We start from the raw sequence: 26,802 nt of genomic DNA on the forward strand, positions 1-26,802 counted from the left end.
TACTATATTAAGTGTTTATTTTTAAACGTTTACATTAAAGTTACTTCTTAGTGCTATATAAACACTTGATTTAGGTTAGATTTTAAATATCAAAAAGTTAATTTGTATTAAATCCCGAATAAACTTACAATGACCAACATTTAAATAGAGTATCATAAATAATGCTTATTAAGACTTAAACTATAAGCATTAATAATAGGTTAGTAAGATAACACCGTCCACACATTAGATTAGAATTTCATTGTTAATGCATCCGTATAAGTATTTATTTGATGCTTAATAATATTTTATCCACATTATTATTACTCGTCGAATTTTTCTATTAACAAATAAAATATTATATAATAAATTATTATCGTTGGGTATCCAATACCTATATTTTAATTCGTGTATGAATATATACATGATAATATACGCATCATCAATTATATCGCTCAGATCCCTAACCTATATATTATTATTATAATATAATTTGAAAATAAACTTAATTTCTACAACACAAATAGTCGCGTGTCGACAATCAATTTACAACTATATACCTATCGTTATTGAACGGACTTCCAGGTCTACCGCGATAATAAGATTATATAATACCGCGGGTCGTGGCCGATAACGAGATGCTCAAAAATAACCATTTTATGAACGATGCGTGGACCGGTCTCTAAAACAATACGCACTTTCGCAGTAATAGTAAATTATTTATAGTTGATTATTTTAAGTTTTTTAACATAAATTATATCTATAGTTCTAATAATACTCAGGTAGCTATAAAATTATATCATAATTTTTAGAACCGTTATTTATATACCTACTTTTTTTTACACGGAATTTAGGGACAGTATTTTTTTGGTATTATTATAACTTTAATTAGATTACCATTGCAGCTCATTTGTGAATAATGAATTGTCAGATTCACGATAGATTCAAATCTCGTGTTTTTAAAAATTGGTTTTATATCGAAAATTAAAGTATAATCATTATAATAATAATATCATTTCGGGGAATAATTATTTATTGCCATGTTGTATATTTGTTTTTAAAGGTAAAATACGATAAATTAGGTAGTTCAGCTATATTTTATTTTAAGTTATACACATTATGGCCAAATATAACATAATATATTTAGGTACCTACCCATATATAATACCTATATAAACATACCTATAAATAGCTATATGTTAGGTATACAATAATTAATATGCGTACGTCCAAAACATGACTATTACTTATATATTAATAAATTTATTCGCTATATCATTTACTTTTCCGTAATTGAATTTAAAGTTATTTTTTAATAGATGAAAGTGGTTTTTATTTAAACAAAAAATAGGTAGGTATATACTTATTTTATTTCTACAGTTCAAAAAGTCACAAATATACCTAAGTTATAACGACTAAAAGTCAACCAACAATACGAATACAAATATTACAAATAATAATATTAATTATAAAACCGCATTAAACGAATAAGAATTATAATATACAATAATATAGTACCTATATAGGTATAATATATTATTATAATATAGTTCCTAATTTGGGTACACTGTACAGTTAGGTATTAAAATAATTAGTGTTGTATACAATATGAAAATAAAATTATTTTAATTAATTATTATATATTATAATATAAACATATTTTATAACTATTATCACATTATTATATTTAGGTACATGAGAAAAAATTAATGACAATATATATATAAAGGTAGGTACATAATAATAATAAATAATTTGCAGATACAAAAAATAAACAAAATAACAAAGCTAAACATCTAATTAAATTATTAATTTCGTAGGTACTCGTAGGTATCTAATATATAATTATATAAATATATAAGAACTTCAAAAAATATTAATTAATTATAATTTATAGATACATGCTTTCATATTGTATTATAATAAGTACCTATCATACAAAATACAGCTTATATTACATTAATAATGTGGAATATCAAATATTGTAGATGAATCTCAAATTTAAAAAAATATGTATTATGTGTTTAAATTCTATATGTGTGAAGAAGTGGAAAAGCAACGGTTTTATTATTATAATTAACTTTTAGGATCATACACTTACATTTAATATTATCTACAGACCAACTTTTTAAATTATTATTTAAATTATTAACAGTAAAAATGTCCAATTTAGAACTGTCTACAGGTTTTTTAAAAAACGGTTCTTTTGTTTCAAAACTATATCCTAAAATAAAACCGTTGTTGGATATTTGACTTACAATGTTTACAACTTTTACAATATTACCGTCGGTCATAAGTAGATAATTATCTGCTTCACGGTGAATCCGAATTTCAGTGTCATGAAAAACGAGGGTTTTATATTGATGATTTAAATAATTGTTTAAATCTGTTGATAATGGCCCTCCGGAATGTTTATTTTTAAAAGTGAAATTTGTTAAATTAGGTTCAGTTGTGTTTGATTTTAAGCTATAACATATAGATTCATTATAACGTTTAACTGCTTGTTGCAAGGGTTGGTTACTTTTTCGTACATAATTTTTAAGTACCTTCATGTGATTTTCGAATGGAAACGCACTGCAGTTGTCTAATGAACCGAAGCGAGAATAGTCATCGCTTAAGTGCTGCAGTGCATGTACATTGTGTGATACCCATTCGCGACCATAAATAGAAATAAAATTACTAATAAAATAGTCTAATAGATTCTTACTGAACTTTAATAAATTATTACTAATATTTGATTTAAGTAATATGAAAATACTAACATGTAAGCACATAAAATTTAAATAACATTTTTCATTTATTATATTTTTAAGTACTACGGGTCCTAAATATAGTAAAAAAGTTCGAAATTCTGTAGCTTTCCACCTTGGGAGTTCATCGACACCACGAGGTTTCCGATGAAAGTCAATAGGTATAACATTTTTAAGATCAATTAAATTATTGCTCAACAATTTACTTTTAGCACTATTTAAACGGGTTTTTAAGGGACCTTTCAACCACAAATTAATAAGTTTTTTTGTTACTCCTAAACATATTAAGTGCATATAATCTAAAGAAAATACGTTAATAATATCAATGCCTGGAATACTAGTTAGAATAGATAAATTGGTGCCAATATGGTGTTCTTCTTGTTGTTTTTGTACAAAATGTTCGTGGGTCCTTCTAGGGCAATTTAAATCAGGAAAACAAACGCGTCTATTTAAATATTCACCTTCTGTACAACAACGGGAACACGAAAAAAAACCACTATGTCCTTTCGTCTTTAAAGAAAACTCTTGGCCGGCACGTCACAGCAAAATGTATCTATGACAACTTGTTTATTTTGTATAACGCCTGATTTATTTTTAATTTGGATACCATTTGCTATTATATTGACAATCTCATCATAAAACTCCCGTATAAAATCGTTGGAATCGGTTGGTTTATCATACCCCCAATAAATTCCAATTGGAAACACAATTTTAGAGAAAGGCCGTATGTAGCATAGAATGGGCCAAAATGTGCTTTTTGAGCTCTTAGTTAAAGGTAACCCATCTATACCTATGACTAATTCAATTATATTTTCATTTTTTTCGATATAATGGTTTTTAACGCCATTAGCAATCCCAAAATGGTAATATTTACCTGGTTCTACATCTCTTATGGGAATATTAATAGTTGAAACATCAGTTTTAAGTAAAGTCCGACTGTCGATTGGTAATGATGAGTCATAGCAACTTTTTAATATTTTTAATAAATCAGAAGTTGCAACGTTTGATATGTTATGTTTTATAGCCCACTGGGCAAGTTGAGTTGTAGGTGAAATATCAATTAATTCAGTACAAAATTCTTCATCTGAACTATCTGCAGACTCAGCAAGGCCATCATCTTCTTTAATAATATCAATTATATTAATAGATTCCTTCTCCTTAGTCAATGTAGTCGAGCAACTCGAAATTCCTGTTATCAATATTATCAGTTATCATCACATAACGCAAAAATAAACGAACGTACCTACCTATACTTACCCATATAATAGGTAATACCTAATTATATAGGTACCTAATAGTATAATACAAAAATCTATCCTTTTATATAGTTATTATTAAAAGTTGTCACCACGACCATTACTTAATTTACATATTTTGAATTCTTTATGCGACGCGCGACGTCACGAGAAGTGTAACGTCATATTTCAACGCCGCCGCCGCGTAGCATATAATAGCGATATATAGTCATAACTCATATTATATAATATATATAATATATAATACATATTATACAGGTATTATAATTACGCCTTATAAAATATTAGTAGGGCTCGGATTTTAAAGCACAATTAATAACAAAAAAAGCATTTTTATTTTTTAAAAAACTATGACTATAAAAATCAACTTTTATAAAATTGAATAAAAAAATTTTAAAAATAAATTTAAATTTAAAAAAGAATTAACTTCCATGGTTTTTTTGCTATATTTGAAACGAAAACAATAATAATCCAATAACCATTTAGTTCCAAGTTTTTACATTTCTTATTAATTAAATTAAATCTTTTTCATTAATATAGCATAATATAAACATAATATAAAAATTCTACAGCTAGAATAATTGCAGAAAATGCAGTAAAAAGCAAAAAAAAAAACATTTAGGTACATAAAAAAAGCAAAAATGAATTGGTTTATATTGAATCAAAATTACATGAAACTAATTTATGTTTAAAAATTAGATTTTTATTTCCTATACAAAAAAAGAAGCATTATATGCTTTAAAATCCGAGCCCTATAGTTGTTAGTAATAATACCTATATTATTGTGTAATACCTTCTAATGGTTGATTTCGTTCTTCAACAACTGTCATCTCAACATTTTTATAAACAGAATGTAGTTCACTGTCATTATCAAAGGGGTCCGGAGTATTAAATCGCATTAATTGCTCTACTTCTAATTCATCATTGACTGTGTCAAAACTAGGTAAAATCTCATCAATTTCTTGGAGAACCCGCCTCCTTTTGGTTGACTTACTCAATTTATGACTCATATTAAGTATAAACAACCAGTCAGAAATAGTTAAAAAACCAAAAACCAAAAATTATAATAATATTATAAATTATCATTACATTTAATGTACTAGACAACTAGTGTCGTTCTATGATATGACGGTTTGTACAGTCGTACTATGTTCGTACAAACTACAGATTAGGTGTACATACCAATATGATGTTAGACATGGTTAACATGGTTAACATGGTGTTTACCCGTATTCAGAAAGATAATATTATTATTATAAGGTCTATGAAAATAATAATATTATAACAGCTGCTATTCAAATAAAATATAAATACGATACCGGCTCACGGCTATAGCCGTTATTGTTATACGCGGTTGAACGTCTAGCAAATGCGCTGGGAATTCCAAATTCGTTATCGACAATTTATTATCTATAGTAATTATATAGTATGAACTAATGAAAAATCGCAACGGCGAAATCGGTGGTGACGCGTTCGTTGTACCTAGTTGTGTTGTAACTTGTTAAGTTTAATATTAATTTCATTGTTCCTCGAGCTTCGTTCCTCGAGCTTCGTACCTCGTGTCGTCGTGTCTCGTATATTATTGTTGTACACTTCGTCAATATATTTCGAGTTTGTGATCCGTGTGTGGTTATGTGCATAATTAGATTAGTCATTTGCAGTGATACCTAGTGTACCTAGTGTTCACTGAGCCAGTTTTTGGCTTTTTGCAAATTTACTATAATATCTATTATCTACCAGTATTTTTGTTCCAGTCATTACAAAATTAATTTTTTTTGTATAATTTATAAATTAAATTAAATAGTTGCACCCTCAGCTAAACAACATTTCTACTGGCTTCGTAAGTATAATAAACCTAAAATAAAATAATAATTTTATACCTATTTCACAATATTGTTTTAATATGGTTCCAGATTTTATTCAAACGTTAAAAGTTGTACCATGTGGCTCGTAGTTAATTTTATATTGGACGACACGGTGGAAGTGGTTCCTCAAAAATGGTTAAATATTAAAAAAGGTATTTGTGGATGGCCAAAATTTACTAAAAAAATAGATGTCGAAAGAGCAGTAAGAAATAAGACAAAAGCAAATAAAAAGGAATTTAACTTTTTTGAGGCTCGTGCTATGTCCAGTCTAATTGGTAGGTATAATATTTTAAATTCTTCATTGTTGTTTGATTTTATATGAATAGTTAGTAGTTAATAAATTATCTACATAGACTAGGTTACTATAGTAATTTTTATCATGTTTTAGACAGTTATACAAAAGCTATAAAAAAATGTAACATAGCAAAATTAAGATCTGACCTTTCATCGTGCGCTGAAGAAACTAAATTTAAAAAGAAAAAAAGAAATCAACGAAAAGCATCAGTTTTGAGTTCAAATTCTGGTAAATATGAATAGCTATTATTATTATACCTACAGTTTAGGTTTAACTACTTACCAGGCACCTGCTTATATAAATATATTATAATAAGTTTCTACCAATAAATTATTGTGTTTCGTTTATTTCAGATGGAGAAATGTCCGATACATCACTTAAATCTGATAGTTTACCATTATGTTCAACAGGTAATTAATGATTTATGTATTTGGTCTGTTATTAACATATTATGCATAACTAGGTTTTTAACTTATTGGTGTGTGTGTGAAGGGAGGGGGTTCCTGGTTAGAGTAGGTAGGTTAAAAAATATGTACATAAAATAAAATGTAGGTATACCTACATACCTATTAAATATACTTATTCTTAATCAGAGTTTTCTAACAGTATAAACACTATACAAATATGCTAACAAAATTTTACTTAGTAACATACGCTATATCACACATTATTTAGATACTTATTTAAACATAATAAAAAGAACAAATATTAAGAAAAGTCTACATTAGTACATTAGATTATGTTCTTTAAAGAAAATTATTTTTTGATTCAATAATATTATAGATACGTCTCTTTAAATTATGTAAAATGGATATATCTATAAATATGTATCCTGATTTATACTAAATCTGTTTGACGCACTTAACAATACTATTATTATAATTTATTCAATTTATTCTATCCTAATAATAATACCAAAAATATTAAATTTAAATAAAGTAAAATATAATATTATGCAGGTATAGGTACCCATAAACGTTTACCCAATAGTTCTGTGGACGCCTCCCATAAGTTGTTTCTTAGTTACATCTAAATATTTAATAGGTATTGTCTATTGATATCTGGTATTTTAAAAAATGTATATTAATATTAATTTAATTAATCATTGGTAACTATACAAATTTAATTTTGAAAGTTAATTTATTTTGTATAAATATGTATGTTTTATTGAATATAGAAAAGTATTAAAGTAGATAAAAATAAATATTTATATAACTTAAAGAAAGTTAAGTTGAATTTTGTTTACAAATATGTTTATTACATATGTTATTGGTTACTATAAAGCGGGAGGTAACTGTAGATGAGAGTTATGAAAACTATATTTTTCAGATTATTATTTATGTTCATTTTTTAATTCAATATGATTTTAAGCAGATGATGAACTTGAAATTAGAAAATCTATTCAAGGATCTTCTAAGGGCAGTAAATATGAAGATATTATGACTGAGAAAAATCTCTCAATTTATAAAAAACCGAATAATGGATGGTCCCCCTTAAAAAGTTCTGCTGACTCTTCATTTGGTAAATAGTTCATTAGCTTTTAAAATATTTATGTAACTATACAATATAATATAGTATACATAAACTGTATATTATTTATGTTTTTAATAAAATATTTATTGCATTTTTATAGTAACACCTACAACTGTTCATAGTTTAATAAATGATGACATTATACTAAATACTACTAGCTCTAAAACAAATTCATGTGAAATAATAGACAGCATTTGTCATGCACCTGGTAATGTTTATCATAATATATTCATTAGTATAAAATAATTGATATTCCAGCCTATATAGTTAATATAAATTAATAACACTAATTAAATTGTTCTAACAGATAAAACTCCTGAGACTAGAACAATAACGACATTATCTTCTCAAAATAGTATTCATAAAGACCACTCACCTAATTTATCAGCTGGTATTTATTTCTTATATTTTTAGTTTTTAAATTATTACTCTTAACTGGTTGTCTCATCATTTAATTGTTAGTATATTTTATTATTATAAATTAATTAGTTTTATTAATATATTTATTGAAGGAGCCAACAGAAGATTAATATTTTCGGATTTGGATAGTTCTCAAACTATTGTTATGAATAAGAGCCCAATTATGTCTTCAAAACCTTCATTTGCTGGTATGTTTTGTTTATTTATTGTACTTGATAATTTAATATCTAAATTGTTGCTATTATAGTTTGTTAAATTTTTATTTTATTCAATACTATTGAGCTTGATTATAATAATATAGTGGAACCTCGATAAGTTGAAAAACTTGATAAGTCTAAATAAATTGTTCCCTTGAATTTTGACTTATCGAGGTTCTAATGTATAGTTAATTTCTTAGGCAAAAAGTGCAAACAGCTTAAAGTACCAGTAATCTCAAGCATATTCTTATTAAAAACTATAAAAATGTGTCTATTTATGTAATGTAATAATGATGATTTTGACTTTTCTCAATTGATAATGACTGGTTAGTTATTATCTAAAACAATTTCATTTTTTACCCATTTATATGTGTAAATTTTATAAATTGTGAATTTTGTTTACAGAAAATAAATCCTTGCCTAAAACATTGAGTGATGATTCAACTACTTCAAATTCAAAAAAATTTAAACATGGTAATTTGGGAACAATTACACACTTTATTTTTGATTTTTGTTTTTTTTGTGCCTTATTTATATATGAAGCTAAACTATTTAATTTCTAAAAACTGCTTATCTGTTATTTTGTGAAATGTATAACTGTAACTATAATATTGATTATCTAAATTGTTAACAGATGATAATGATGCTTTCAAGAAATCAGTTCTCCATCAATTGTTAACAATTAAATTTGAAATACGTTCTATGGATGAAAAACTAAATTTTATATTAAAATTAGTTGACGATGACAAAAAAAATTCTTCCGCAAGTGAAAAAAATGCAGATTTAACCAATTTTGATGTTGATTTCCCAATCAAATCATTTGATGAGTTGGATGATATTGAAAATAAAATATCAAACGACAACACATATCGTTTGCATTTGGTAGGTATTCATTCAAAATGATTTAAAATTCATTAATTTTTATAAAATATATTATTTTCTAGGTTCAATATATTTCTTCTGTGGGAGGACTGACAGTTAAAATAATGGTCAAACGTATAATGGCCTTATTATTCATTCCAGATTTGCTTACTAAATTTTCCTACAATGGTCGCTGTAATAAAAAAAGAAGTTTTCATGCATTAGTGATAACAAAAATTATTTTTGGTTAGTATAAATTAAAAAAAAAATAAGTTACGTAAGATTTACAGTAGTGTTTTCAATTTATTATATTGACTTCTATATGTACAACCCCTATAGGTTAGGTTAGGTTAGATTATTTTCAATATATTTTTTTAGTAAATTATACAAATATATTTTTCAGAATCTGTGCTCAAGATAAAAAAGTTTTCTGCTTCAGACACTTCCAGAAATGAAATTGAGCAAGTGCTTAAATATATTTTAATACAAACTCCCTTCAAATTAAAAAAACAAGATCCAAACAAGGAAAGCCCTGCAGATAATCAGATGATTGATAAAAATTAAATTTTTAAATTGTATTATGATATTTTCTAATTGAATAAAATAATTTTTTAATACTATATATTATGCAGTAATATATTATGTATGGCTAATTTACCTAATATAAAATAAAATATTACTAAATAATTGTATTATGTATTACATTTTATGTAAAATTATAAATATTCTTAATACTTAATAATATATGGTATAGTATATATAATATATTATAATATAACATGTATTAATTATATCAACTTAGATATATATTATAAATATGGTTTCAATAAAAAAATAACAAGGTATGCAAACTAGGTATTATAATCTAAGCTAACGATAATAAATTAATCTTTGAACAAATGGTTGAAATAGTCTAGGAATTTTGTTTTAACAGTATAGCTGGTGCAATTTGTGCTTTAAATTTGTGGTCCTGCAATTTTTTTAAGAAAAAATTATATACTGCAATAAGTTTGCTTGAAATATTCTAATTAGTTTTTTTTTTTTTTTGGTGGGGGGAGGGTGGACTTCAGTTGATTTTGGGAGGGTTATTAAGCCTCCTCAATTGCGCCAATGTCAAATGGTACAATTCATAAAAACATATTTAACTGGAATTAAGTAACATCGAATAAACATAAAACACTGATAATATAAACATTAAATAAAGGTAGATATTTTATTAGAAAAGTTAATATTAATATTTATTTAAGATACAATAAAAGTTATCCCAACATACAAATAGTATTAAGTAAAGCTTTATTTTGCTATGCTTATTAAATGCTGATGTATGAATGTAGATTCGACTTCGTTTTCTGGTTCAATTCACCTTTATGGAAGCTTTATTTTAGATTAAAACGATTCTCGTTGAATCAAATCTCAACATTTATTTAATGATCGACATTACGAATTAAACATTTATAAAGGGTACATTATAAGTTTGTGTGTTATGTGGGTACCCAGAGCGTGCAAACATTATGTTTAAATTAAAATAATAATTTATGGAAAAAAAAGTTAATAAAAATTGGGCATAAAAAGCACCGTTGATTACGAAAACGTCGTCCACGAAATCCAGCGCCAGCGAAATAACGATTACGCCATTAATATCATCATAGTTCGAATTTTTAATTTATTAATAGAGTTATATTTACAATAATAATTATTTTTTTTGTTGTTCTGGACATCTTTACAATATTATACACATTTTAAAATTTTAAATAAAATTATATTTAGAATTACTAAATTATAATATATGTTGGCAAATTTTCCCGAAAAAAATTATCATTGGCTTAATATCTAAAACAAAAATTTAAAAGTATTTCAAAAGTATCTGGAGAACTTTTGAAGTATTTAAAAAATACTATTTAGGACACTATTTTTATGAAGTATTCGAATACGTCATATTAGAATATTATTTCTCATATTAAGTATTCGAGCATTTATTCCAAATAATATTTAAAAATATTTTACCCATGTCTGCCTAATATTAGAATATCCAATTTAATATAACGTTCATCGTTGTAGTAGTAGTTCTGAGTTATTTATAAAGTGGCGTTATATCATATTATGGACACCACCCACCTGTCCACCTACCCGGGACGACAATTAATATTATCTCCACGTCTCCTGCAGACGAGAAGCGTTTTGGGTAGACGTCCACACATCGTCCACGACACTATCTCGAGTTGTATACATGCTGTCCCGCGAGGATTTACCCATTGCGATATCTCCTGAGATAATAAATGTATCATAAGTTTATTTTTTTTTCTTATTAGACTCACAGAGATAAGAACTACATATATACATAATTTTAATTAAATCAAATTTTTTAGTAAAAAAGTTAAAAAAATTATTTTTATTTTTGAAACAATTGAAGATAGCCATTTTATAGAGTTTATTTTTCTGAAATTTTTCACTCGTCAATATTTTATTTTCATTACCTATACATCTCATGATTTTAATATATATATATTTTTTTTTGAGTTTATGGGTAAAATGGCAAAAACCGTTTTTTGTCCGGGCGGCACTAATCCTCCCAGCACCCTGTATACGTCGACACTAAATGTCTCGACCATTTAGGTTAATGAATGCGTCACTCGAAACGGACACGCGGGTACACTTAAGGGCTCGAACAAAGATGGGATATTATTTTTAAGTCTGCACCGTCAACTGATTGCGATGACTTCCGGGTGAGTTCGCCGCAGATCAGCGAGACTCATTCGACGAAACGACTTGGCGTCGAACGTCGTCGTTACGAATGATATTATAGAGATAACAATAATAATAATAATAATAATAATAATAATAATAATAATAATAATAGTAACAATATTATGATAATATTATAGTTTTAAGGCGTAAATAATAATAATATGTAGGTAGGTATTATACATTATTGTTATCAGCTTTATGTCATCAACCGACGCGATGTTTACAACAATATCGTCGTGTTTTTACGTCTATTTCGAAACGTAGGTTGAGATAAACAACGTTAATTTTCTCCAGAAAAATCATGTGAGACGATGACCTGCAGATGAGTCCACATTTTTCAAAAACTTGTCTTAACTCAAGAATGTCGAGAAAAACCACTAAAAGGAAAATCTACGAATCACAAATATGTTTACCGTGACAACGAAAACCTTACGAAGAATCGGTCAGACACAAAAGAAAAGTGTATCAAGCTCCGAAATCATAAGTTATATTATAGCAATATTACATCTAATTTATATTCTTGAAAAACAAATTGTTTTTAAGTACAATAATTCTTAGTAAAAATATTTAAATAACTGAGAAAATATACTCGTTACAATTTGAATTAGATACGTACATCAAAATGTTCAAAAGAAATTATCTACTAAAAAATTTACAGTAAAAAAGGAGGGAGGAATTCTGTTGAAAAACAGAAGTTTGTATCACCACATAAACTCCCTTGAGTAGTAAAAAATAAACTTTAAAATTTAAAAATATGGTTTTTGTGTGTACTTCAAATTCTTAAATCAGCTTTAAAACTAATAAAAGAAACAACAGATGTGAGCATGTTTTGTTAATAACTATATTATATAACTATTTATAATGAATTGATTCCCACACAGCATAAAATATTTCCTAAATATCTTAAAAAATATATTCAGGAAAATAATATATGGTTGTTAAAATATTTTAAAATGTTGTGTAAATAATTAGGAAAGACTTTAGTTATATTCATTGGCCAAAAAGCTTATATTTTTGAAAATATTTTATAAAAAAAATGTTACGGAACGTTTTAATCATATATTATTTAAAAATAAATATTTTTACGGATATTGTTTAAAAATTTGAATTCAAAATTTTTATGCAATCACATAGTACAAATGTTCGTTATTAAGAGAAGAAAATATTTATACAATATTATTAGTCAAATACATAGACTATATTATAGACTTAATATCTAGATAATTATTTGTTCATCTTTTATCTTTTTTAGATAAATAGTTACAAAGCATCTAAACGTTCATTTTAGATAATTTGCTTACTAATCGAAATAAATTCATTTAGATACATTTTTTATTGATAAAAATCGTGAAACTGTACAAACGAATTTTTAAATATTTATACAGATTCTCAAACAAAGTTTATGCTTTATAAATAATGTAATTATTTTTATGTATATAATTATTATATAATATGTTCCTGGTGCCCAACTAAAATATATCTAAATTTAAAACCATTTACAAAATAATTTTATCTTTTTTTTATCTAGATAAAAAAAAAAACTTATCTAATCCGAACACTTTTTGACTCAAATATTCATTATTCGAGCACTTTAAATTATTCATAAAATATTATCATTTCTCAAATGCTGTGTGGATTATATAAAACTGATATTTTTTTTTTTTACTGATGAAAAAAATACTCAAATAGACACTATACATATATCTGTGATCAAACTATTTGTTGTCAAAAACTATATTTAATAACATTATAAATGTGATTATTAAACTATAACAAAATATAGCAGTTACATTTTTACAAAAAAATAATTCTATATAAATAAGTTAAATTATAGAACTTACAACATAAAGTATTTTCACCGTCCACATATGACGGAAATCTCCATCAGGAACTCGTTTACAAATTAAAGAAGCAGCGCCGGTGGAATAACCATAGATAAGTACAAATTTTTCAAAAACTCTATTTTAACACAAACATTTTAAGAAAAAAGTTCTGTGTCGAATGGCACCAGAACAAGATAGGTACGTCCGATTAATATTGTAGGAGATATAATTATTGTAAAACATTTTTAAATTATTTTTTGGCTACAATTACCAGGTAGGTACCTATGTGCGGTCGTATCAGCAAAAATATTATATAGAAGGTATACACACCGTTTGGGGTATTAAATTTAAATAAATAAATAAAACGAATAAATTTTAATTTTCTTATTGGGCGCAAAACCCAAATACGTCGGGACGTAACTGATTATCTCTCCTAAGAACTTTGGATATTTCATCCAGTGCGACAATCAGGTAAAAAAAGATTGTTTTCTTATTTTTTTATTTTTTTTTTTTATTCTTTCTCTAATCGTTCTCCTTTTCTTTTTTTTAAACAATGCATTTTTATTTTTATTTTATTCAACATTTATTTTTTGAGCATTTCATCAGACGTTTTATTTCGACGTTAAGCTAATATTTTAAATTGTAACCGTAATACCAATAATTATATGTGGATAATATTATGTTTTATTATTATTTTAAAACATATTTTTTTGCTTTGTTTATAATATAACAAAATTTAGTGTTATGTAAAAATTGTTTTGCTATATTATAATAAAGGAATACGGCAATAAAACTAAAATTATAAATAATTGCCTTAATCATTTATAATTATTTATATAATAATAAGTGATGCAATAATCCTAAACATTTGTCAAAGTCTGTCTATACTTCGTTCTTGTATAGTAGAAAAATGAAACTATTTTTTTTTCTAAGAATCTTAAAAAAGTGAATATGTGTAATTTCTAATGGTAATATATTATTGCAAATTGTAAGGCCAATATATTAATATAACAATGGGATTGTGGATCGTGTTAAATTTTGTGCAAGGTTGGTACTTTGATATTTTATATTCATCTAGTATTATGTCCGTGTTCAGTTTCATTTTAATATTGAATTTGTATAATTTATGTCTCCAGGCAACCCACGAGGTGGACATTTCGCTTAAATAAAGTTGGGTTATTATTAAGTCGATTGTATGATAATATAAATAATAGATTTATTATAATAATCGTACCATCACTATTGTTCAAACTAAATTTTTTAGATGATTTTCTTTCTGGTTGGTTTAAATAACTGGATACATCAAGAACCAAAATAATTGTTATTATTGGACATAGCTGGTTATTGCAACAAGGTATTGAAAATTAATTTATCAACATTTTTTACTTCTTGTGAAATATTATAATTCATAATGAACACAGGGTGAAAATCAAAGGAAATTATGATTCGTTATGGCTTATTTGACATGAAATGACATCACGTTTTTAATGTTACGTTCGTTTACCAATTTTGAGGAAGTTTTTCTCATCTGCTGAAAAATAATTTGAAAAAATGGACTTGTTTGATCGTTGCACCTGTGCCTCAATTAATTCGTGGTGGTATTTAGTTGATATTATTATGAAATGTACAGAATACTATCTAAAATGCGGCAAAAATACATTTATTTCTTATTATTTACTTACAATTTACAAAATTGCAGTAACAACTGCAGCGGCGATGAAAGCAGCTCTTTGACGAAATGATGTCAAAACTTTTACTACGGTTAATCGTCAACGAAATGTACGTTTTTTAATAATTCGTGAAAACTCTCGTTTGATCATTGAAATTATATATAAATAATTTTTATACTTGCTTATTATTTTGACGTGCAATTATTTTTTGATTCATCGATGTTCACTGATATATACTTTTCATCTTTGAGTCGGCGAAATTATTTTAACTGTATAACGATTCGAATAACTGGTACGTCGGTTTTCAAAGGATTTCTGCTGATCGCATGATATCTATTTTTTTATTAAATTATAATTATTTTTATTATCATTACTATTATATGTTTAGTTTGTGGAAAATATTGTTAAACCACGAGGAGGAAAAATAATTCGTAATTGATTTATGAATCAATTTCGCGATACAAAACAATAAAATGTACAACGCAATTATTGCAAAACTGGAAAATACTTAACGACTGCGAACCATTTGGTGGGTCAGCTAAATTGGAAATAATGAAATTCAATTTGCAAAAAATGATTAGATACACATAAACGGTAAATGGCCTAATAAACACAATTGAAAATATATTTGAAACCAATTTAATTTAGATGATTACACAGTTCACAACAACGCCGTATAAACACGCCGAGTTTAATATTAAAAACATAAAAATAATAATTTTAAATGGTCCGTTCTCGTTTCTGGTATGTACACTTCGTTTCACGAGATTCAATCCAAATCTATAACGAGCGACCATGTTTAAATTAAGTTTTCGTTTTTTTTTTTTTAGGTTTTCTAGGTATAAAGTGAAAAAATGCCATCTTTAGGGTATTTCTCGTTACGAAATAAATTCCTCCATCTTTAGATAGGTACTTCAAAAGAAAATATTTCCTTTTGATCGAAAAATAGCTAAATATATATTCTTGCAGGTCGGTGGTGAGAAGCGTAAAATATTGTAAAAATATGTCAGCCATATATAGGTTCTGAAATATCGCCAACATATTAAAAACAAAAGATACCTATGTTTTATTATTTTTAAAGACGTCTTTTTTCTGGTGTAAGGAAATATTATGCTATATCGACAGTAGCATTTCAACTACAAAAATAATAATAATAATAATTTTATTTTATTTGCAAACAATTCCCAAGATATTTTTAATTATAAACACAGTAGTAAGTTTGCCTGTGTTGAAGGTGAGAGGTTCTTAAATTAGACATTCAATTTAAATACAAATAATAATAATAAAGTACAATATTATGAGACTTACTCAATATGTAATAAAGCTAAAATAATATAATACAATAAAATACAAAAAATGTCTAATTTTATAAAAATATTCCAACACAGTTTCTATAATTTATTAGATTTTCATAACCATATAAAACCATATTATAATATTATTTTGATTAGATATTATTTCTTATCTCGTGACACGATGATATTATAAGCCATCTGCAGTTTTATATTCTAACCTAGAAATAAGAATAATAAAAACACAAAAAAACACCACTCGTTCAGAGGAATACGTAAAAAAATACAATACTCATAACCGACAGGGCTTGGATTTTATAAAATTTTCTAATAATTATTATGGGATCCAGATAAAAACAGGTGCGTGTCTTACATTTCTTTTACTCACTAAGCACTTCAAACGCGATATTTTATAATGCTATTTCTCTCGCATATTATTTGTATAAATATTTATTATTTTTATTTAGGTAGTACAATTTTTCAAATTTTGGTTATATGTATTGCTAATATCGTACGCATAATATAACGATTTATTTTGTAGGAACAGTTTACCGTTTATGTAAAAAATCATAAGAAAAATATTCAAATTTCTATTTCAAATTATAGTTAATATATATATTTTTTTAGGCAGCCTGGAGTATTGGCTAGACTGAGCATTAACGAGTTAATATGATATAAGTTAAGTAATTAACTCAACTTTAACTTAACTCATTTGTCTCTACAGTAACTTAAAATCCACTTATATTTTTCTTTGATTTCCCAATTAAGTTAATTTTGTATATTCCTACTGTCCAGAAACATAATATTTTGCTTATTACGGAATTTCGGATTATAATAATCATTATAAGTTCACAGAAATATAAGATATGTTTACAAAGAATTTCGTATTTATGTTTGAAGATAAAAACTAATTAACTTAGTAATTGATATTAAGTCAAGTTAATGGTATTTGTCAATCTAATTTTAAACTTAATCGATGTATTAAAAATGACTATTAACTTAATTTTTAACTTAATTGAAAAAATAATAATGAACTTAACGAGTTAAAAAGTATCATTAACTTGCTCAGCCTTGGGTATTACTTTAATTAATAGCTAGTTGTGTACTGTATTTAAAATACAAAGTTAACCGTTCTAAAATTGTCAATTTACTATTCTAATATATATATAGTTAATACTTTACAACTTACTGTCCGCAAGAATAAAACAATTCCATAAATACCTTATTTCACGTGGACAAATTATATTATTACCAAATAATATTTTATAAAATAAACTATTTCTATAAGGTTTACTATACTTAGGTACTGTAAATATTTAATTGAAACTCTTCTCATGATTTCAAACCCGGAAGTAATGGAATGTCAATATGGGTGCCGTGGAGTACTTGTGAATGACCGGACGTTACTGGAAATCGTAATTATAACTTCCTGTTTCTTGGGATGGAAATAATATTTTCTTAGATGAAAAGTCGATTTTAGACTTATAAGAAAACTACAGACTTACCGGTAACTAGAAATATTGGTATAGTGGATGGTATCATGTGTAGGCAAATAAATTAAGAATATTTATTCTTAATAATTCATAATATTATATGATTAATTTATGTAGTTTTAATCGGGAATTTCTCTTTGAAAATATTATCGTATACTATTGACTACGAATTATCAATGAATACTAAACAAATACTGAAAACTGAAAAGTAAACATTTAATTAAATCCAAAACAATTTACTGCTTATAATTAATTAAATTGGTACAACTCGCTTACTTTTATAACTGTTTTTACTCTACATAACCAATAACGGTAACAGTATAAGTAATTGTTCCATGTATATATCGCAATATATTATCCAAAAATCATGATTCATGATAAAAACTTAATTTCCAAGTAACTATATTATATCTCAAAATAAAAATGTTATTATTAAATCATTGAACATTTTCGATGTGTATTCTGCATAACTCCAGAAGACAATCCGTTTTCAAATAAAACACACAAAGACGTGTGTTTAATTAAATGATTGATAACAATTTTGAGACATATAATTCACTGATAATTGCGCTATGTCTGGAAAATATCGAATAGTTAACATAATCATTTTTTTACGATGTACAATCATTGGAAATACTTAAATAAAAAATGCATAAGTTATATAAAATTTAAATTTAAAAGGTTGACATTGTATTACGGTTTGTTTTATACATCGCATTGTATTATGCAACAATTATTATTGAAGCTTAATTCTAATTTCCAAGTCTATTATTTCTCAAAATTAAAAAATACAAATTTTTTTTCAAACCTGATTGATTGTTGGATCTGCTGAAAATGAGTAGGTGTGTATTATATAAATATCAAACATTGGACTTGCTTTATTTTATTTTCTATAGCGGTACCTTTTCCGGTGCTACTTTTGCATAACCGCAGAGGAAAATCCATTTCCAAACTAAAATCACAAGGTCTGTTAATTTCAACGATTTATATTTAGATATAAAATGCACTAATAATTGCACGATTGTCCTGGTTAAACAACAATAATTAACTCAATCATTTTTTTTCTAAATACAAATCGTTGAAATACTAAAATAAATATTCGTAAGTGTTAAAAAATATACACTATTAAAGAGTTAAAGTCGTGTTGTGGTTACTTATAAATACCTACGTAAAATGTAAACTAGCAATTTTTGAAAACGTTATTATTGTTTATGTATATTTGTTTTCAATATATATATATTTTCAACGTAAAATTCAATTATAACCAATAACCATAAATTAAATAACATATACTCGATTTATAAAATGTATCATATTATATTTTCCGTCTTTCTTGTTTAATATGCATGTTAGTATAATTTTCATAGAAATATTTTACCGAAACTCTGTATTGTATTTTATTAAAAAAAAAAAACCCATAAACGATAAACACTTAACAAACAATAATACACAAAATAAATAACTCATTTTCCGAGTTGGACAAGTCAAATAAAAATTATGAATTATGAAAAAAAGTGATATAAATTTAAAGTTAAAAACAATTATTATAGTGGAGACGTTCATAATATATTATTGTAATATAAAATATTCTACGTGTTATATTATGTCATTATTTTGTTTATAATATAATATTCAATGTAGAGAATCGTAGTGTCAAAGGACATTCTCCTGATCGTGACCTTTTTATTTTTTTCTTTTAAGAATTAACGTTGTCACGAATCATGTGTTTTGGAATGATTCATAATATTATAAAAATAAATACCGTTCGAGTACTTATTTTAAAATATAAATTTCAGATATAACATTGGACAAAAAAGTTTTACGGATCGAAAACGAAATAAAAATTGGATAAAATGATAAATACGAGTTAAAGACCATCATGGTTTATTCAGAGTGCGCTTAGCGAGTTGCCCTTGTTTTTGTTGTTCGAACGTGCTCGCGTTATATACGTATATTGATACATTTTTTCTTCGAGTGGAAACTCTATTTCTCCTACCCTTTTCAACATACTCTCTCTCTCTCTGCGCATTATCCGGTGGCCGAGTGGATTTTCTCACAATATAATCCTATGCGATGATAATATATATATATATTTTTTTTTTATCGTATTGCCGTCCAATCAGATTAGACGAAACCGGCTTAATGGGTTGCAGCCTACGTCGGGTCAGGTTGGGTCCACAACGGGCCGTTTCCGCTGTAACCGCGTTCGTCTATATCGGTGTAAAGACTATATTATTTTTACCACGACCGCTATAATACCTAACGTAATATCATACGACACGATGGTTATTCACGTCGAGCACATAATAATTGTATAATAATAACCCGTTAAACAGTTCCCGTGAGACGGGGTGTCAGGCGACGTGGACGCCACTCCACCGCCAATGGCGACGACGACGGAATAAACGAACATCGGAGGGGGGAGAAAAAAAAAATCCTGTCAGAACGAAAAGGGCACACGAGCCATTAGGTTTTTAGTGTGTATATTATTATAGCTTCGTTTATTATTATTATTATTATTATTATGGCCTTTGCACGCGATTCGTTCGTAGGAAAAATTATCTTTCACACGCGCACATTGGCTGGTTTGGACGCGGTGATAAAGTGAGAGCGAGAGAGAGTGATAGAGTGAGAGGGTAACCTTATCAGCGGCAATACCGAACGAGAAACGTGTTTTGGTAAAACGTAATATTATAACGAACCGTGCCAGTGCGGTGCGAGTCACTGACAGAGATAGAGTGATATGATTGGGGTGGTGGTAAGGAAAGAGCGAGATGTGAGTGAGAGAGAGATAGAGAGGGAGTGGGTGAAAATTATTTACTTTCCATTTGTGTCGTGCACTCGTGTTAGAAACTATACTACGATAAGCATTGAAGCTTATATATTATATTATATAGGTATCTGGTATACACATTTGCCCGGTGGTTAAACGCGCGTGGCAGATACCGTCGAGTGGATAAACCTTAATAATATACAATACAATATTATTATATAACGGTTGCTATGTTTCGTTCTTAGAATGATATTGTATTGTATCGGCGTGAACGTTTTTTCGAAAGGTCTTCGCGATCCACGTTTAAAGTCGAAATAACGATAAGGGTTTCAAAGGCTTTAAAGAGACACGCGTCGAGCACGCGAACAGTTAATAAAGAGCGTTAAATGGAAATTTGAATATCGACTGCAGACACACACACACGGCTACACACATAAATATAATTCACTTTATTTTTCTAATAAATAAAAATATCATTATGACATATTTAGATGTCGTAAAAAAAAAATGAATACGCCACAGTTGTGGTGTAGCTAAATTGCCTATTCAGGACGCCGTGTGACCATGATTTAATTATTAGATTTTTAAATGCTTTTACCTGAAAATTAAAAATTCGAGTCGAAAGTATGCTCTGAGTACACTTATAATCTGATGTACCTATGGCCAATTTTCATAAAAATTTGTTTTATTATATAAGATGAAAAATTTTTTTTTTTTTTTTTTAAACACAAAATTGTTGTCGTTTTACTATTGCGGACTCTTTGACCGATTAATATCACAGAAAAGCAATTTCGCAAATTATACCCCTACCGGATAAGCACTGTTTAATGTATTTCATTTATAAATTATTATTAAGCTATATTAAGGACGCCACGCGACTCTAATTTAAATATTACATTTTTAAATGCGTTTTCCAGAAAATTGAAAATTCTAGTCGGACGTGAGCATACGAGTATACTTATAATATAATGTACCTATTACCATAAAAATTGGTTATATTTTATAAGATGAAAACATTTTTTTCTTTTTTTAAACACACAAAGTTATTGTCGTTTTACCATTGCAGTCTCTTTGACCGAGTAATATCGCAGAAAGGCTATTTCACAAACCATATCTACCGGATCCACACTGTTCGATGTATTTCATTGCTAAATTATCATTAAGCCGTGTGCGTTCCGAGTGTTTGAACGGAAATTGCCTGTCAACATCCGCCAGATTTATTGTTATTGTTTATCTAGTAAATGCTACGCTATATTATTATTAGGCGGGAACGTCTTACACAGTAAAATATCGTACAGCCTCGTCGTGCCGCAGACGATATTATTAGCGTGAAAACGAATCGTCGACTGTGAAATGTCAAATTTGGCAGAACGGTTTGATTAAACATTTATTGCAGAGGTAACAGTAACCAATTACTATATTATTATTACAATGACGTCGACGAAAAAATAATTTTAAAAACGCTCACCACACCGTGGCAGTGTTATCAAAAGGTGGTGATTATAAAACAAACTCCTGAAAGTTACCTAGCCCGACGTTAAATCGAGACAAGTTATATGCGAACGATGTACCTACAACACTTACCCACTATACGAAATAAAATTATGATCATTCCCGGGGACCCCAGAGTTAAGCCTATTAATATTCGTTAACCGACATAAATGGCGAGTAAAATTACGATACAAGTTCGTAATTCCTGAGCATATAAGTCGGGTCCCAGATTAAAACCGTACACTAATTGGGTCCCGTGTTGAAAACCGTACTGCACTAGTTGGGCCTCGTGTTAGAAATAATGCACTTCACCAGTTAGAGAATCCCCCCCCTCCTCCCGAAAAAAATCTTCTCCTCGGAAAAATGACTTTTCACAAATATTTTCTCGAGCTTTCATTTTGACGGCGTCTTTTCTCGAGTTTTATTTTTGCCGTCTGTCTGGTAAAAATATCTGCTTCGCCTGGTTCACAATATCTGTGCTAGATGTTTTCTTCAATAATTATTTCATATTCACTTGTACAGACATTTACATGTTCTTTACAGATATCGCCATCGTCGGAAATAATTTATTAAGCGTTTATGGTATGAAAATCATGAAAAACCGAGGCTTGTCCATCATATTCGTGGAATGTGAACACAGCATTAGGGAAATGATAATATTTTGTGAATGTTTTAGAGTGCTCGGATGATGAATATTTGACTAATGATATCCTATAAATATTTTCTTCTCGTGATAACAAAATATTTCCTAATTATTTACGCATTTTTAAAAATATTTTGACAACTATATAATTTTCTTGAAAATATTTTTACCGTAGTTAGATAATATTTCTATGCTGTGTGGGATAGTGGCGTAATCATTTAACCCATACTCAAGGCTTTTAAAATCAAAATGAAAAATTGTGATTTTAATTTCAATTTTACTTATCGATATTTGTTTTTTTTCTGATTTAAATTTAAAATAATATATTGATTTTATTGTTTTATGATTATTATGTTGTTACGCAATATCTATTTAATTATATTATGATTTTTAGTAAGATTTTGAACATTTTTATTTTTTTTGTTGATTTAAAATATAAATTTCACATGTTTATAATTTTTATTTTATTTCCAACTATACGAGAAGCCTATTTTCATTCGCTCGGCTGTTTAACAGGAAAACAAAATATGGTTAGTTATTATTATCTACACATTAGCAACATTATAGACACATCAGCTTTGTTGATTTTAAAACTAAATTAATTGTTTTTTCTTAATTGATTTGTATAGTATAAAAATTATAAAACGGTTATGGTTATAATATAAAATATTGATTTAAATTTTTATTGATTTCATCGCAGATTTTGGAGGTAAAAAAAAATATTTGATTTTGATATCACTTCTATTGTTTCTTTGACGATTTTTAACGATTTTTATCGATATTAAAATCAATTTCAGCCCTATATATTGTTTTCTTATATTTGTTCTCATAATTTTTATAAATGTTAAATTATTTAATTGCTTAGATAAGTAATGCAAGTATGGGTCCGTCGTATGGGTTGTTAAATTCATATGAGTATTAATCTTATTACGATAAAATAAATAATTTTATACCGACCCAATTCCAACACATAATTTTATACGTCCAGACCTAATTCGGACAAATTATTTTAACCACCCGGACCAGCTTCGTATAAAATTCAGGACTGTAATAATTATTTTCGGACCCGACTCGGATTGAATTCAAAGGATTTACCTCTTTTCCACGTTAACTAATTGTCCCGTCCTGTCCATCGTCAGCTGTCACCGAAATGGCCATGTTATGCAAAAGTCAGTTTTGAGTTATGTCTGGGTAAGAACATTATTAGTTAATTTATCTCATAATATCATCGTATTATTATGGTAAAATAATTAAATAGAGAAAAATCTAAGCGAAATTGCACAAATGATATGGAATCAAGTTATACGCAATTGTTATTTCTCATTTCGATTGATATTTAGTATCAATCTATAATTTTTTAAGAAGAATTATTTGTAGAATTCCACTTTAAAATTCTTACCAAAAGTGAAAATATTTGATTTATTTATTTTATCATATGCATAATTTCTAAAGTTATCTGCGCACAACACTGCTCGTAGTGTTATTATTTTTACATTTTAAGACCATTCGTGTACCGCGGGGTTTGGAGGGTTCGATGTCCCAAAATGGTTTCCATATTCGATCTGAACGTGCCCAAAATGTCTACGAATAATCGTTTACAGTGATGATGGGTGTTACGGTGTCAGGACGATTTATTCAAAGGCCGGCATCGCAGTTGTAATAACGAGCTAATAACGTATTGTTATTATTATTATTATTATTTTCATTTTAGCCGATAATTGACCGGAACAAGCTTGTAAAGTGCTATGTACATGTACCAACCTAATTGAATATTTTTCTCGAATTAAAGAATAACTCGGTTCGCCGTAACTAGCAAATAATGAAATATGTAGGTTTAGGGCGAAGTACATATTATTTTATATACGTATACTATTATATAGATGACCGGCGGAAGTCGTCTATAAAACACCTACCCGGTCACAAATAATGTATTTTTAAATATATTACCTCGAACTATATAAAAAAGCGAAAACTTTTTTTTTTCAACAAGGTAATAATTTTAATGGTTTCGTCCAATATGAAAATTACCTGGTTTCGTGCTAAAGTCGCGTGACTGTTTCCCTGTAAAAAAAAAAAAAAAAACGTTACTAAAATTTCTCGTTAAATTTAATACTCACCGGCAAAACACAGTAATATTATTTAGTCGCATTTCTTACCAATGCCGTACAATACGTGCAGGTACCTACCGTAGTCTTTTAATTAGACAGACGTCGCTAAAAGCCTGGAAAAGCCGTTTCATATTATATCCAAATGTCGTTTTATGGTAAGACGCGGAGAAGACGGTAATAATAACAAAAAAAAAATTTAAAAAAACTAGAAACACTGTAGTAGTTATATGTAAAGAAGAATTAACCGAGACTTTAATTAAAGCTTCGTGCATTTTTTTACCAAGTGTGTCGAGAACTAATGGCTCAGGATAAGAAATTAAACAAAACAAAAATAACAACAACATCGACATGCCAAGGCTTAATTATTTCCATGTTTCTGATGAAAGATTCGTTCGAAATTGACACATAAACACGAAAACTTACCTTGAAGTTTACACAAAAACGGTTTTTTTTTCTTTTAAAATCAATCTCACAAAATACACAGCACTATATTGCTTTAACGCAGTCAAACAAAATGAAAAGGTTTTGAACACAGCCTTTCCAATTAATTGATAAACTCGAAGTTTCAATTTTTTTTTGTTCATAAACTTTTAAATAAGTTCATTGGGATGTGAAAAATGGTGGATTATTCTCAGATAAAATGAAACTCATTAGAAAAAGAGCTCTTTTTTAATTACTATCCATATAAGTCTATCAAAGTGTACGTTTGTAGGTGAAACTGTGAAAGTTTGGTAAAACATATAATAATAAACTAAATGCTCTGATTACTTTATAGTCTGTACAATAGTTAACAATTTAACAATTGTATTATCTTTCATCGGATTGAAGACAACTGTATGCGTATAAACACACTATAAACCTGTAACAGTGATAACCAGTTAAAAATAACACTATACGTAAATAATAATCGTTTAAATTAATCAAATCGATTGAATAAGTAATTTGCATTAATATTAAAGTACTATTAATCACTTAAATGTAAAGCATTTAAAAATTTAGTTTTTAAATTATTAAAAAAAAAAAATCAAGCGGACCGTTCACTTTATGAGTTGCCTTAATGTGACACAGTAAAGTTTACTCTGATCAATTATACAGCTGAGTAGGTACCTACCTAGTTGTTTCAATTAATTATTATAGTTCTATAGTGAAATCTAAACATAAATAATTAATGGTGATTATTCGAGGAAAAAATAAGAAATCTGTAAATTTTTTAATACACATAAATAAGTCTTCATTAGCACGAGTGCTTAATATTGATGACTTAGGTGTGAAATTAGATTCAACTTTCTCTTTCAACAAACACTTATTAGTATAGGAACCGGATTGATATGCACAAAAAGTCCTCAAAACATGCTTCTAAAAATGCTGTAATATGCTACAAAATATGCACTTAAAATTGAATCGAAAACATTTTATTTAAAATAATGTCAAAAATAAGTATTAGTTAATTAAGTAATGAAAAAGGTATAAGAAATTTTAAAAAGGTGGATAAGTGGATGTCGCTCTGCTGTACAGTAGGTTACAAGTGGGTCACTGTATAATGGATAGTATTAAATTTGAATTCAATGATATAATATCACCGTATAAGAAAAACAATTCTGAGCGGAG

The 26,802-nt window shown here is 27.3% G+C and overlaps 2 protein-coding genes across 2 annotated transcripts in view; both read left to right on the top strand.

Moving 5' to 3' along the window:
- Positions 1-26,802, top strand: part of LOC100163944 (tetraspanin-2A) — a 324,826-nt gene that overhangs the window by 17,604 nt on the left and 280,420 nt on the right. The gene's annotated exons all lie outside the window — the stretch shown is intronic.
- LOC100569363 lies at positions 5,650-9,735 on the top strand. The gene is made up of 12 exons (XM_003245664.4): positions 5,650-5,825; positions 5,899-6,125; positions 6,239-6,373; positions 6,499-6,555; positions 7,520-7,666; positions 7,779-7,886; positions 7,986-8,069; positions 8,191-8,286; positions 8,701-8,769; positions 8,930-9,177; positions 9,240-9,402; positions 9,560-9,735. The coding sequence occupies exons 2-12, from the start codon at positions 5,927-5,929 to the stop codon at positions 9,718-9,720; spliced, it is 1,467 nt and encodes a 488-aa protein (XP_003245712.1). The 5' UTR covers positions 5,650-5,825; positions 5,899-5,926; the 3' UTR covers positions 9,721-9,735.

Source organism: Acyrthosiphon pisum, chromosome A2 (assembly GCF_005508785.2).
Source record: "Acyrthosiphon pisum isolate AL4f chromosome A2, pea_aphid_22Mar2018_4r6ur, whole genome shotgun sequence".
NCBI classification, from domain to species: Eukaryota; Metazoa; Arthropoda; class Insecta; order Hemiptera; family Aphididae; genus Acyrthosiphon; species Acyrthosiphon pisum.